General features: G+C 36.1%; 1 protein-coding gene across 1 annotated transcript; it reads left to right on the forward strand.

Moving 5' to 3' along the window:
- Positions 1-5,532: 5,532 nt before the first annotated feature.
- LOC149133254 (uncharacterized) lies at positions 5,533-5,982 on the forward strand. The gene has a single exon (XM_089360605.1). It carries the CDS (start codon positions 5,533-5,535, stop codon positions 5,980-5,982), a length of 450 nt encoding a protein of 149 aa, XP_089216731.1.
- Positions 5,983-14,972: the final 8,990 nt, after the last annotated feature.

The following is a 14,972-nucleotide window of genomic DNA, read 5'->3' on the forward strand; positions in this document are numbered from 1 at the left end:
AGTTCTACTGTGTGGCACCTTGGGCAAGTGTCTTTTGCTATAGCTTCGGGCCAACCAAAGCCTTGTGAATGGATTTGAATGGAAATTGAAACAAGCCTATCATAGAGTAGCTGCTGTCTCGTATATGAGCAAAGTCATTGCTAGAAAGAATCATTGAAATGAGGCCCTTATACGACTCTTGAGCCCAGCCAAAGATTTGCACATTCTATTGCATAATATACAGCTGTGCTGGCTGACAGAGGGAACAGGTGCCACAGTATGAATTCTTTTGACATGCTTTTCAATCCTCCAACAGGTTGCACATGTTCTCTTGTGAACAATAGCCACATCACAATTTACAAGGGGTTAATTCCTGTGAGTTCTCTGATGGCTGACCAGGCCTGCATGTCTCAAACATTTCCTCCCACAAATCACACACATAAAAAGCAACACTTCCTTGTTTTCCACGGGTTCATTATTTCTCAGCCTTCTCTTGATCTTCTTGTGCTTCATTCCCTCTCTTTCATACTTTGAACAACCACTGTGCACTCTTTTCCTTCATCCGTTTTGCTCTTGTGCCTTCATCTCCCAATCAACAACTGAAATATATTTTATTTGAGTGTCTGTGTTTGTATCCCTGCCATCACTTGACAACTGATACTGGTGTGTTTATGTTCCCATAACTTAGCAATTCAGCAGAAGAGACCAATAGAATAAGCACTAGGCTTACAAAGAATAAGTTCTGGAGTCAATTTCTTCAATTAAAACCCTTTAGGGTGGTGCTCCAGTATGACTGAAACAAGTAAAAGAGTATTCTGACAATGATTCATTTTTTATTTTATACCATGCATTTTATCAATGACAATATTGTTGTTTCCTGTGGGCTTAATCTCTGTTACTGATGCAGCGAGAGTGGCAAGGGAGTATCTATGCAACTTGGGTGATATAATTACAAGGTATCTTGTTTTTAATACATTGATTTACTAGTAGTTTCTTGCCGATAGGTACATCTTTTGCTGATATGCTCTTTTCCTCTTTTATTTGTTTCAGTCATTTGACTGTGGCCATGCTGGAGCACCGCCTTTAGTCGAGCAAATCAACCCCAGGTCTTATTCTTTGTAAGCCTAGTGCTTATTCTATTGGTCTCTTTTGCCGAACCGCTAAGTTACGGGGACGTAAACACACCATCATCGGTTGTCAAGCGATGTTGGGGGGACAAACATATACACACACATACATATATATGACAGGCTTCTTTCAGTTTTCATCTACCAAATCCACTCACAAGGCTTTGGTCGGCCCGAGGCTATAGTAGAAGACACTTGCCCAAGGTGCCACACAGTGGGACTGAACCCAGAACCATGTGGTTGGTAAGTGAGCTACTTACCACACAGGCACTCCGCTCACTTTTTTTTTAATGTAAATATCCACAATACCTATCATTCACAAGAAACTGATCAAACTAAGGCTATAATAGAATACTTTGCCCAAAGTACCACATCATGGAGCCAAACTGCTTAAATATCCAGTTTTGCCTGCAGCCAGGAGTAGATCTTTATCACTATTAGAGTTCTGGCCTTCCTTGAAGCACTTGTTAAAGTGGGATGTTACATGCTAATATTGTTGAGAAAGTGAAAAACATCACAAAACATTCATTATTCTTCCAATAAATAAACTTTTGTCACTAATATTATTACCATTTTCCAGGTATATGAAACTAATCAGTGAGTACAGCAAACAAAAATTACTTGATTAGTAGTATCCATCCATGAGAAATCAATACCACTGACTTCATAGCAATGTGAAATTAAGTTTGTGTCAACTTATATTAATACCTTCATAATGGCAATTTATTTCAATATCAGTTTTAGAGGAAGGTAAGGCACTAGTCAGTATAATTAATCGCAGAAAATACCTTTATTAACTTCCAGATGGATAAAAGATGAAGTTGACCATGGCAGTATTTGAACTCGGAATGTATGCGGGAGGGGGAGGATTGAATATAGCAAGGTATTTTGTCTGGGGTTTTATCTACTTAACACTATAATCCCTTCTGTATAATATTAATAGTAATGATACTACTACTACTACTAATAATAATAATAATACCACTGCTGACATAGATGAAACAACTATTCATAAAGCAAATGTAAAAAAGGTTGTCTGAGTTTATCTATTGGTTGCTATACAGAACCAACATTATTCAAAATATTAATATAACTTAAATAGACTCTTATCAAATGTTTATACAATATACCTTTCTTGGAAATGGGTGAGGAGGGCTGGCAACAGGAAGGGCATCCAGTCATAGAATATCTGCCTTAACAAATGCCATCCAACTTGTGCAATTATGGAAAAGTGTACATTAAAATGATGATGACATATATTTATACAAACACATACATGCAGATCATCTCATCATGTGCTTGCATAGATCAAATAGAATCCTTGAGACAGTTTCTACAACCAAATGCCCATCCTGTTGCCAAACTTCACCTGTTTCTAAGGTAATATTTCACCATTGCCAGTCAAATTTTTCACAGAAGTCTGGAAATGAATAACATTGATTTGTATGATGATAATGCCTATTTACTATCATTACATGATGTTATGACAAGAGTACCCACTAACATACATGAATATATAAATATATATATATTCACATGCACACACAAACAAGCTTCTTTCAGTTTCCATCTACCAAATCTATTTGCAAGGCTTTAGTTGGCCCAGGGCTATAGTGGAGGGTGCATGCCCAAGGTACTACATAGCCATGCTTGCACCTATATATAATCACACACACACACACACACACGTAGCCTTCAACAGCCCTTTGCTCTGTGGTCTGATGATCTCTGCAGAAGTTAGGGGTAAAATGACTAGCTTGTGAAATCCACATAAGCCATGTACAGGGGTACTGTCAGTAAACTGAGTGTTAGCCACAAGTTCACCAGGGCTCAGTCTTCAGTCCCATCCTGTTCATCATCATCCTCCAGGCCATAACAGGTTGCTATTGGGAACTGTTATATGCTGATGACCTCATTCTCACAGCAGAATCTGTAATAGAACAAGAAAAAATTTCAGGTGTGGAAGCAAAGCTGCAATCAAAGGACTTTGAAGTTAATTTAACAAAGAGCAAAGTTCTAGTGAGCAGGAACACAGACAGGCCTCAACTCCCTTCAGGTAAACAGCCCTGCTCAATTCGTAGGAAAGGTGTAGGCTAGATTTCTATAGGGTGTACCCAGTACAGGCTATGAACTTGCAAGGTGCAGTGGAATTGCAGGAAAGTTAAAAAAACTGTTCATATGTGGAAGATGTGCATGAAAGACTCCTGAGAAATAGATTTTCTCAAATTCACAGGAAGTTCTCTGGAGGTAGTAGATAGAATCTGTTATTTAGTTGACCTAATTAACAGTTAATGAGGATGCTCTGAAAGTACAGTGACTAGAATACGAAAAAGAAAAATCAAAGCTGTTACTGTTTGCAACAAAAAGTTTCCCCCTTTCAGAATAAAAGACAGATTGTCCGATACTTTTGTATGAGCAGTAATGCTACATGGTAGTTAGACATGGATGCTGAAGACATGCAGAGACTAGAGAGAAATCAAGTTTGTATGCTCAGATGTGCAATGTCAGTGTGTGTATACAATAGTACTAATGTTTTGAGAGGAAATATGGACATAAGAGGAATGTTGATGTAGTGTGCAAGAGAGAAGACTGCACCTGTTTGGTCATGTGATGCACATAGATGAGGAGAGCTGCATAAAAAGTGCCAGTCACTTAAAGTAGATGGAACTTGTGAATGAGGGAAACCCAGTGAGACGTGGTGAGGTAGTGATGGATGATCTCAAGATGCTGAGCCTCACAGAGATGAGAAAGAATCAACATGAATGGCAATTTGCTGTGTTTGAGAAAACCTTCCATGAGGCCCTAAAAATATTGCTTAGGTTTGTACAGTGATGGACCCTGATCTGATACCCATTCTACTCATTCCCAACATCTTATCTTATCTACCCTCCCCTCCCCCAACTTCCATTCCTCCTTCATACATATTGCATCTCCTAACTCCTTTCACTACCAGTTGCTGCCTCTGCTTCCACTTTTGTCCTACGTTTTCATTATCACTTTCTCCCTCACTTTGTTCAACAATCTCCTTTCTGTTTTTCCAATTATCTCCTCTGCCATACTCCATTTTAATACCTCTCTTGTATGGTACCATTCCAACTCTCTCGTATCTACTACCACTCCCTTTCTCTATAGCTACCCTTATGTACTCCTACATCTCCCTTCCCTCTGCTCTTATGCTATGCTCATCACCCCCTACTTCCTGATCTATCATTCCCAGTATCGGATCTACCATAAAACTAATGAAACTTAAGCTTCAGGGACCCTAATCCAGGAGGATTCTGAAGCAACTTAATGGTTTCATTCTGTCAGTTTTTGTATTTTAGTATTTTGCCATGCAGTCTTAGTGGACATCATATCATACTCCTATGCAGAGTCTCGACACGCAGTATCTAGTCACAAGTTGTTCACCTGCTGTTTCTACCAGTGTGGAGTAGAATAAAAAATAAATGTACAGACAACTCGTAGATAATTTGCTTCACTTGAATTTATTTTGGAAACTTTGGCCCTGCCTCTCCCATTGTGAAATATGTCTACTACTACATCAGCACAGTAGAGATAAGAATTCTTATTTTCACACCATTATTTAATGACCAATGAAAGGGTTTGCCTCCTAATTTTGGACTTACAAGCTGTTCAATAGCAAAGCATTTTTTTCTACTTTAAAAATTGTTGGAATATCACATTGTACAAAATGAACACTTCTTCATTTATGACTATATATTAAGTTGTGGACCCCTATCTTGATCAATCTCTGTCTCGCTGTGGTTAATGAAAATATTACCCCAATTTCTTCTTCACAGAGGTCTAGTCCCCAAGAAGAATAGCAATGTCTTCAAGAAAGTACTCAAGTGGATACCAGAAATGCCAACTCAAGGAAGAGAAATCTAACGAAATTTCTAAATGTCAAAAACTATCAAACTATTTTACAATAAGTAAAAGTTTGTCATCACCTGCAACTGAAACAAGCCATGCAAGCACCAGTGAAGTCAATGATAGTACACAAACCATGAGTGCTCTGTTTAGCAATAATCAACCTACTGTTGACACTTTTGGTGCAGATGATGATCACAGTGGTCAAGAACTTCAAGAAAAGATGGAGCAGAAACAGGAAGCAAATTTAGTGATTTCAAAGATTACAGTGACCTGGCAAACTGGCCTGTAACAATTGATAATGATTTCATACAAAACTGTTTAATGCAAGACATCAGTTTTTTTTGTTTTTCTTTCAAAATAAAAAAACCAGATAATGTATATACTGAATCCTACAAGATTTACAAACAGCAAGATCGAAGTTTCTCAAGCAAGTACTTTGAAAAAAGGATTAAAAAATGGTCAGACTGTGATGAGATCCTAGTTAGTTTACTCAAAGAACAAACTCTTTTCTAAGTGCCAAATATCACTTACAACAGGTGGGTTTTCTGATTGGATGAATATACTCAGAACTCCAGAAAATCATGAAGATAGCAAGGAACATAACAGGGCGATGTTGAGCTGGCTAATACGAAAGTCAAATAAAAATACTGTGGATCAAAAACTTGAGGAACAGTTGAGAAAAAACCTGCAGAACTATTTTGAAGTACTAAAAAGAGTTGTAACAGTTAAGTTTTTAAGTGAAAGAGGTTTAGCATTTAGAGGTCATGAGGAAAAGTGGGGCTCCACAAGCAATGGAAATTTCATGGACGCCATTGAGCTTATTGCGGAGTTTGACCCATTTTTACATAAAAATTTAGAGAAATGTATAAATGAAAAAGTAAATATTACTTACCTATCCAAATCTGTGTCTGAAGAATTGATAGAAATCATGGGAAAACATGTGAAAGATGAAGCGGTGAATCAGATCAACAACCTAAACATCAAATACTACTGTTATTGTTGACTCTACACCTAACATAACACATGTTGACCAGCTAGTAATTATGGTTCAATACTGTTATAATAGAAAACCCTATGAGAGATTTTTAGCATTTTTGCCAATAGAAAAACCACGACCTTGTTCAACAAAATAATTTCTGGGGGAGCATAAATATTCACTTGAAAATATCCGTGGTCAGTTGTATGATAATGCTTCCAACATGAAGGGCTCGGATAAAGGGCTGCAAGCACTTCTTAAAAACATTAACAGGTATGCAGACTATGTACCATGTGCAAGCCATTCACTCAACCTTGTTTGATAAAAGGCAGTGTCTCCTGTACCTGAAGTTATTGACTATTTTGGTATCTTGCAGCAGCTGTATGTTTTCTTTTCTGAATCTTCTCAAAGATGAGAGATTTTGAACACACAGGACAATCTAGCCTTTTCTCTAAAGAGCTTAAGTGTAACTAATTGGTCTGCACATTGTGAAACAGTTTGGGCAATTAAAAATGGATATAGGGATATTTTACAAACTCTCAAACATGCTTGAAGACTTAGAAGAGAAGCCTGAATGTAAGCGAGATGCAAATAATTTATACCACAAATTGGTAAAATTGGAATATGCTATTTTAACAGTCGTTTGGGAAGAAGTTAGGGAGTGTTTTAACAAAACAAGTAAGAAATTCCAAACTCCTGGTTCTGATGTATTTGAAGGTTACCTTCTGCTAGCATCTTTGTTTTCATTTGTTAAAGAACTACAAGAAAATCCAGCCAACAAGATTGCACACTATGCGACAGTAACAAAAGGTTTATCCGAATATATCATCTCAAATTATTCTGATATTTCCAACTGCATTGTTACAAAGAAATTTGCAGATGGAACAAGTGATAGGGCTTCCTTGGAAGAGGCTGAAAAATTTAGGATAGAAGTTCTAAATCAAGTCTATGACTGCTTGATAATCCAGTTAAGCAAGAGGATGGACCCAAATGAGCAGATTGCAAAAAGGTTCAAGTTTCTCTCAGGATTGATGAACAATTTAGAATTTGTTGAGAACAGTATCAAACTTATCATATTGCATTACAAAGATGATATTGACCACAAATTAATAAATGAGTGTTATCAGTTCAAAGAGTATTTACACCTTAGGAAATCCTGGAACACAGAAGAAATCACACCATCTAAAATGCAATGCACAGAAGTTCTTCAGTTTATTTATGAGCAACAATTAGTTGAAGTGTGACCTCTAATATTACCACTGCACATAAACTGTACTTGATGATGCCTATCATGAGCTGTGAAGCAGAAAGGAGTTCCTCAAAGCTTTCCTTTGCAAAAAATAAATTTCAATCTACCATGACTGAAAAGTGCTTAAATTCCTTATGTATATTGTCTCTAGAAAAGGACATTGCAAGGAAGCTGTCATATGAAAAAACTGTTGCTACAAAAAGAGAAAAAAGACTATTTTGTAATTTTCGTATGTATATTAATGATGCATAGTGCATGAATATAACGCTTCCCTAATTTTCAACCCCCATAACTCTAAAAGTATAAGGCTTAGCCTGGAAAATATTTGTAGTGATCAGTCATGGAACAACCACATCGACAAAAATATCAGTGATTACCCATACCTCGTTTCTGGTGGAAAGAGGGCTCATTTTCAGATTCATTTTTAAGGACTCCACTATTTGGGCTATCAGGGTCTCAAGCTGGAGTTCCTTGCAAGGGCACGAAAATTCTGTGACTCTTGTTGGATGTTACCCTACTGTTGCTGGTTGTAAAGCCCCCACCTCCATAATATTTTAAGCTTCAAGGCCCCAATATTGTAGATCTGCCACTGATCATTCCTGAGCCACTTCTATCTTTCCTTCCTTCCTACACAATCCCGATACTTCCCAACCAGTCACACCTCCATTCCTGTTCGTCATTACATTAACTTCTACCCCCATCTCTTGTAACTCTTATAACTACATTCACCTTTAACCTCATCCTCTAACTTCCCACCCCCTTCTTCCACTCTCTTAATCCACTCTCTTAATCCCCATCACTATCATCACTACACAATGCAGGTTAGCCATGTATCTTTACTGTAGCAAGATATTTGAACTTGTCCTTCTATAATATTTTTACAACCCCTACCCACAACAAATACCCTGCATAAAGCCTCTTCTCTCTCCTCTCAAATACTCCCCCACCTCACTTTTCCTTTCTTTGTCTTTCTTGTCTTGCAAACTAGTTGGAAACCTTACTAGTGCTGGTGGCACAAAAAACATCCTGTACACACTGTAATGTTGTTGATGTAAAGAAGGGCATCCAGTTATAGAAATCATACCAAAGCTGATATTGGGGCATATAACAACTTTGTGGCTTGATAGATCTTGCCAAACCATCCAACCCATGCCAGTATGGTAAACAGATAGTAATTTGATGATGATAATGATGATGATCACACATATATTTAAAGAAAGATTTTCTTAAAAGTTATTAACTTTTACAGAGTACAAAGAGACAGAAAACTAAGAGGAGGAGGTTTGGTATTTCAGGTCCAACAGCTGTTTCTGGGGGCTCAGAATTACATAATGTTGGCAAATGTAGTTTGCAAAAAGTCAAGAAAATGCAACCAGTCATGGATACATATAAACATTAGGTACATCTGGCTTCCATCTTCAGGGTGGAGAGAGATTAGTACCTAACATTTCAAATCATAATGCAGGGGAATTTAAAAGTAGAAGAGGAAGGCCAACAGAGAGAGTAGGCAGATCAAGATGGGGTAGGGATGGGGATGCTGAAGTAAGGAAGGGCAAGAAGAGATAGGAAAGTCAGAGAAAGAAGGAGGGGATTGGTAGCATTGTAAAGGGTGGTTGAGGCTATAGAAACTGAGAAAGGGAAATTGGTACAATGAGAGAAAAGAGTGGCAAGCATTAAAATGGAATCTAGTTATAGATGCTGATAGAGTGGCAAAGGAGGAATTCGAAAAATCAAGGTGGATTGGCAGCAGAGGGAGAGTACTGAAGTAGGCAGAAAGATATGAGGGTAAAACAGGGATGGATTGGTTGGTAGCAAAGGTAAGGGTTAGGTAGTGCTAAGTGGTTCTGATTGAAAAAGAAACTAGGAGATAAGGAAGGAATTCAAAGTATGAGGTGGTAAAGGAGGATATGCTGGGTAAGAGAAACATGCAAATGGAATCAAAAGGTATATATATATATATATATATATATATATAATAGAAGGGTGGTATAACTCAACAGAGACTATATAAAGGTAAGACTAATTCTAATGCATCACAATCTGATGATGGCTTAGCTTGCAAAAACTTCAAAGTCACTGTCAAGTGTAAGAATAATAAATTTGAACTCTATATAGAGTAACTCATCAGATTAATGTAACTGAGCAAAAAACAAACATTAATATATATATATTAATATACAGGCATGGCTGTATGGTAAGAAGCTTGCTTCCCAACCACATGGTTTCCGGTTCAGTCCCACTGTGTGACACTTAGGGCAAGTGTCTGCTTCTATAGCCTCAGGCAGACAAAACCTTGTGAGTGGATTTGGCTGATAGAAACTGAAAGAAGCCCATCATATATATGTGTGTCTTTGTTTGTCATCCATCACCGTTTGACAACCAGTGTTGATGTGTTTACATCCCTGTGACTTAGAAGTTCAGCAAAAGACTCTGATTGAATAAGCACTAGTCTGAAAAAATAACTCCTGAGCTTCATTTGTTTGACTAAAACCCCTCAAAGTGATGCTCCAGCATGACCACGCTCAAATGACTGAAACAAGTATATAATATTTAAATATATAAATTTAGAGAAAAGAACCACAATTCCTGAACCCATCCATGAGAATCCACAGTCACATATAGAAAAAAATTTAATAAGTAAATACACTAAAAGGAATTATAATAAAATACAAAGTAATAATTATTAAAATTATAAAATGACTACACGTGTTTCATAACTACATTTTCATTCACTTGATATTTATTGTTAGTTGATATCCTATTTAACGTTAAGTTATTAGTATAACATTTAACATTTTAGTTTAAACCAAAACTTCGATTAGAATAGTGTTGCATTTATTTTCAATAATATTATTTAATGTTTCTCTTTGATTTATTGGTAAATAGTATAACGTTTAGAATTTTATTTTAAACTAAAAATTCGATAGGATAAGTTTTGCATTTGTTTTTAATAATTTTGTATCTCAGCCAAAGCATTGTGTTAACAACAAACAAGATGAGGACAAATATCCATCAATTGTAAATAATGTAAATATATATATATATATATATATATATATATATATATATATATATATATATATACACACACACACACACACTTCATTTTTGTATCTGATTTGCAAGATTCTTTATGTGAATTCGTATGCTGAAACAAATTTTGTTATGTCTAGGGAGACTCATTAAGCCAATATTATTAACACATACATTGGTTCAATTCCACTCCTTTATTATTAGCCAATTGATTAAATATCCAACTAACTAGTCGATTGTTTGTTTAATTTGGTTAAATGTAAGTCATTTGTTTTGTTTTTGTTTGTCAAAGGTCTTTCGTTGCTACGTGCAACTTTTTCAATGACTTTCATCTTAGTCCATTACAGAGGCTGTGTTTGTCTGCTTAAGACCTTGTTATGTGCATGGGTATACATGCCAGTGTGTACTTGTACTTGCATATGTATGTAAGTATGCATGTATGTATTCTTCTGTGTATTCATGTGTCTGTATGCATTTGTGTATGTATGTATGTATATGTGTGTTTTTGTGTGTACATTTGCTTCCTTGTGTGTGTTGCTTGAGTGTGTCTATGCATATGAGTTTGTATGTGTATGCATGTGTGCCTTTATATGTCTGTATGTGTGTGAGTGTATGGTCATGTGTTTCTGTGTCTGTGTATGTGTATGTGTCAGTCCATACTACCTATGTACTACCTACCTATCTATCTACTTATTTATCTACCTACTTATCTACCTACCTATTTGCTTGCCTATCTTATCACCTATCTTCCTACCTACATAATTAACTAACTAATAATTTATATATCTAACCTAACCACCTAAAACTTATCTACTTACCTATCTAACTAACTACCTATTTACTTACTTGACTACCTACTTACAAATGTACCTATATATGTACACTGTGTGGGTGGTATTTTTGGCATTGAGGTATCTCTACCTTCTATATGTATTTCCTATTTAGTATGGGTAATGTTTCATTCATGAGGACATACTCTTGTATTTGTCTAAGTGGTGAGACTTTTGGATGTTTGGACAAAATGTAGTTGTCAATCCATGATTTAGTTACCAATATCAGATTCCACAAGTACCATAACTCCTTTCAAACTAAGCTGAAATCTGATATTAGAAACTTTAGAAGCTCCAAAAAGAAGTTGTATTTTCTGATTAGACCAACAATCTGTATGAAGTTACTAATGATCTATATAATAAGTTGTTAAATGACACCATTTCCACAAAATATAAGAACACTAACATAAACAGATACAATATTAATGATGAGGCTACATTCCTCACTAAACGTAGTAAAATCAATGATAGTTTAGAATGATTAGCAAAAAACGGAAGCTTTTATTACTTTAAATGATCATAAACCTACTTGTAGATTATTACACCCAGTGAGGACTGAAATTGGGCTAGTAGCTAAAAAATACCAAAAAACATTAATAATAAAATTAGAGTGACCATCTGGCTAGAACAATGGGATTATTGTTTTACTGTAATAGACTGGTTAAAGAACATTAAGAATAAGCATAGGCTTAGTATTACTCAGTTCAATATTATAAATTTTTATCCCTCCATATCAAAATCAGTGCTTGATAAAGCCATCGAGTTTGCTGAATCATGTTGATATAAATCCTGTAGACCTAGACTCTATCATGCATGCAACAAAAGCAGTCCTGTTTAGTTAGGGCTCAGTGTAGTGAAAAAGTCCGATAATGATGAGTTGTTTGATGTATCAATGGGATCATACGACAGTGCTAACGTCTATGATCTTGAAGGTCTCTTTTGTATTGAACAGATTGAGCTCCTAGTACCCATCCCACAATGTTGGTCAATACTGAGATGATGGATTGGGTTTTTCCTATGGCTGTCACACCCTTGATAAATTTAGGAAACAGCTTACTTCTACCTTCAGTCAATTAGGCCTTAAAATCACTGTTGCCACTAAAGTTGATCTTTTAGACGTTTCCCTAGACTTAAACTCCTCTTATAAACCTTACCAAAAGCTTGAGAAACTTTCCTGTATACACAAACAGTTTTGTCAACATCCTTCCCCCATAATATTTAAAAACTTGATAGCTAACATTAGTAACAGAGTATCTAGCCTCTCTTCCTCTAAAGAAATTTTCAAGGCAGCCCCCTACTACAATGCCCTAGCCAATAGTGGCTTTAATGATGAATTAATATATAATCCCTCTAATAATAATACAAACAATAAAAATAGACCTAGAAGAATAATCCCCCCCCCCCACTATCCATTTCCATTAACCCTCTTAGGACACCCAGGTCAATTGATCAGCCCAAGTGATACAAGCTGAAAGGACTTTGAGGACGCTCCATTGAATCAATCGAACAAATGTTGTGAATGTTTGGTTTTGAAGTGTAATAGCTAATCAGAAGTTGTCTTTCAGTAGATATATCTCAATAGAAAAAAAATTTAGTTTTTTTTTTTGGTTACACATACCAAAAACACCATGTGTTAAAACCAACACAGGTGAAAGATTCCTGTCTTTCCTTAGACAAACATTTTCCAGAAAATCACAGGTACAGAAAAATATTCAACAATATTAAATTTTCATATAGCTGCTGCCCCAATAGGAAAAGCATCACATGCAAACACCACCAAGAGTCTACCCCCAGTTGTAACTGTCAAAACCCAGGAATTGGTCCAATTGACAAGGAATGAATAATTAAATCCATCATATATGAGACAGAAGTTACAGCAACGCTAGATGATAACATAACCGAAAATAAGAGATACAGGAGTGAAGGCCATTTCAGAAATCGCTATGCTAACCAAATATCTTCCTTCTAGCTCAGGGACAAAAGTAAGGCCACTAAGTTGACTAGCCACGTATGGGGTTTGAAGTCTAATGCCACACCACATACAATAAAGCAGAAAACAATCACAAAGTCCATATCATGTTATTTTTATTTATGCACCCTTTTCAAGCCTAGCCAGGCTCATGGGCCTGGTTTCTATGGCGTATGTGTTCTCTCCCAGCTGGACAGGACGCCAGTCCATCACAGCATTACTCAAGAAACAGGAAGAAAGAGTGAGAGAAAGTTGTGGCGAAAGAGTACAACAGGGGTCGCCACCACCCCCTGCCAGAGCCTCATGGAGATTTAGGTGTTTTCGCTCAATAAACACACACAATGCCCAGTCTTGGAATCAAAACTGCGATCCTCCGACCACCAGTTCGCTGCCCTAACTTAACCACTGGACCATCGCGCCTCCACATATCATATGTCCACGGATCAAAAAATGTAAGCAGCATGTAACTGATAGAACACAGATCCTTTTCAGGTCTATGAACTCCACCGCACTGCTGAATTCCAGATCTGAAATTTTCAGTAGTTGTAAACATATGGATAAGTTTCTGTTGGTGAATTGGAAAATATAACCCTCTCTTAACTGAGCAGTTGTACTGCAGACTCTAGGCCACTATTCATTCAGCCTTATGACTTTATGGTCAAAGGGGACATAACTCTAATTCTCCCCTCCTTCTTTTTTCTGTTTTCTTTTCCGTTTTCCAGTTTTTCAACATTCCACCTTTTACATCTACTCCCTCTTCACCTTTTCTCCTTTTTTCTCTCATCCTATTGTCCTAATTTAGCTTGTTATGCCATGTGGGCATAGCCTAAGGATTACATGAAGACACTAGACATGTTAAAAAATGCTGTATGAGATGTTTGCATCAGATGAAACTATTAGTAGCTCATAAAAATATATATTGTGTTTATTAAATAATATGTATACATATCTGTTATATAAAATAGGCTTGTGTGTGTGTGTATTTGCTTTTCATGTGAAAATGGTGGAGTGAATTGCTTCCATATATTTCCAAATATTTACTAAATTCACAAATTTAAATAGGCATTCACTCGGATTCAGTCTCAAAGTTGTCCCAGAACTGCCATTATCTTAGTCAATTTCAACTGTAAACATTCCTGTTGAAGTGGAAGAGGCAGGCAGATGTGTACATGTGCTTGCTATGTATTTATGTGTGCGGAATGTAGATAACAAAAACAATGTCGCATTTTAAACTTGGGAAAAAAGCCTTGCATAGTTGTTCTTATTTGCTTCATTTGTATATATAAAATTCGTAAATTTCCAGGAAGAAAACAAGATCAATGTTGAATAAGCCATTAAGAGGAAATATTGTAACATCCATGATACCTCAGATGCTCTATTTTCTACTTATCTATTAGAATTTTGTTGGCAACAATACAACACAAATAATACTTTTATGAATTTCATAAAATGCATCAGACAATATTATACTATTTAATTTACCATTTCAAACATGTTTTTTTATGAATTTCATAAAATGCGTCGTATAGTTCAACAGATCTTGTTTAAATTTAGCTTAAAATTAATAGAAATCAATGTCATTTATATTTCTTTCTTTCTCATTTTCTTTAATCAATAGTAAGTGTTAAATTACATTTCTTCCTTTTTTCCATGCATGTTGCAATATTTCAGCTCTTTGGTGGTTAAAAAATCCCACATGGACTATTATAACTAATATGGCTTTTTCGATGTTGATCTCATTTTCTTCCTGGAAATTTATGGATTTTGCATACACAGATGAAGCAGGTAAGAACAAATATGCAAGGCTTTTTACTCAAGTTTAAAATGTGACGTTGTTTTTGTTATCCACATTCCACAAACATACATACATAAAACAGAACACACACACACACAAACACACACATACACACACACACACACACACACACAAACACAC

Source organism: Octopus bimaculoides, chromosome 11, assembly GCF_046866305.1.
Source record: "Octopus bimaculoides isolate indiv1 chromosome 11, ASM4686630v1, whole genome shotgun sequence".
Lineage (NCBI taxonomy): Eukaryota > Metazoa > Mollusca > Cephalopoda > Octopoda > Octopodidae > Octopus > Octopus bimaculoides.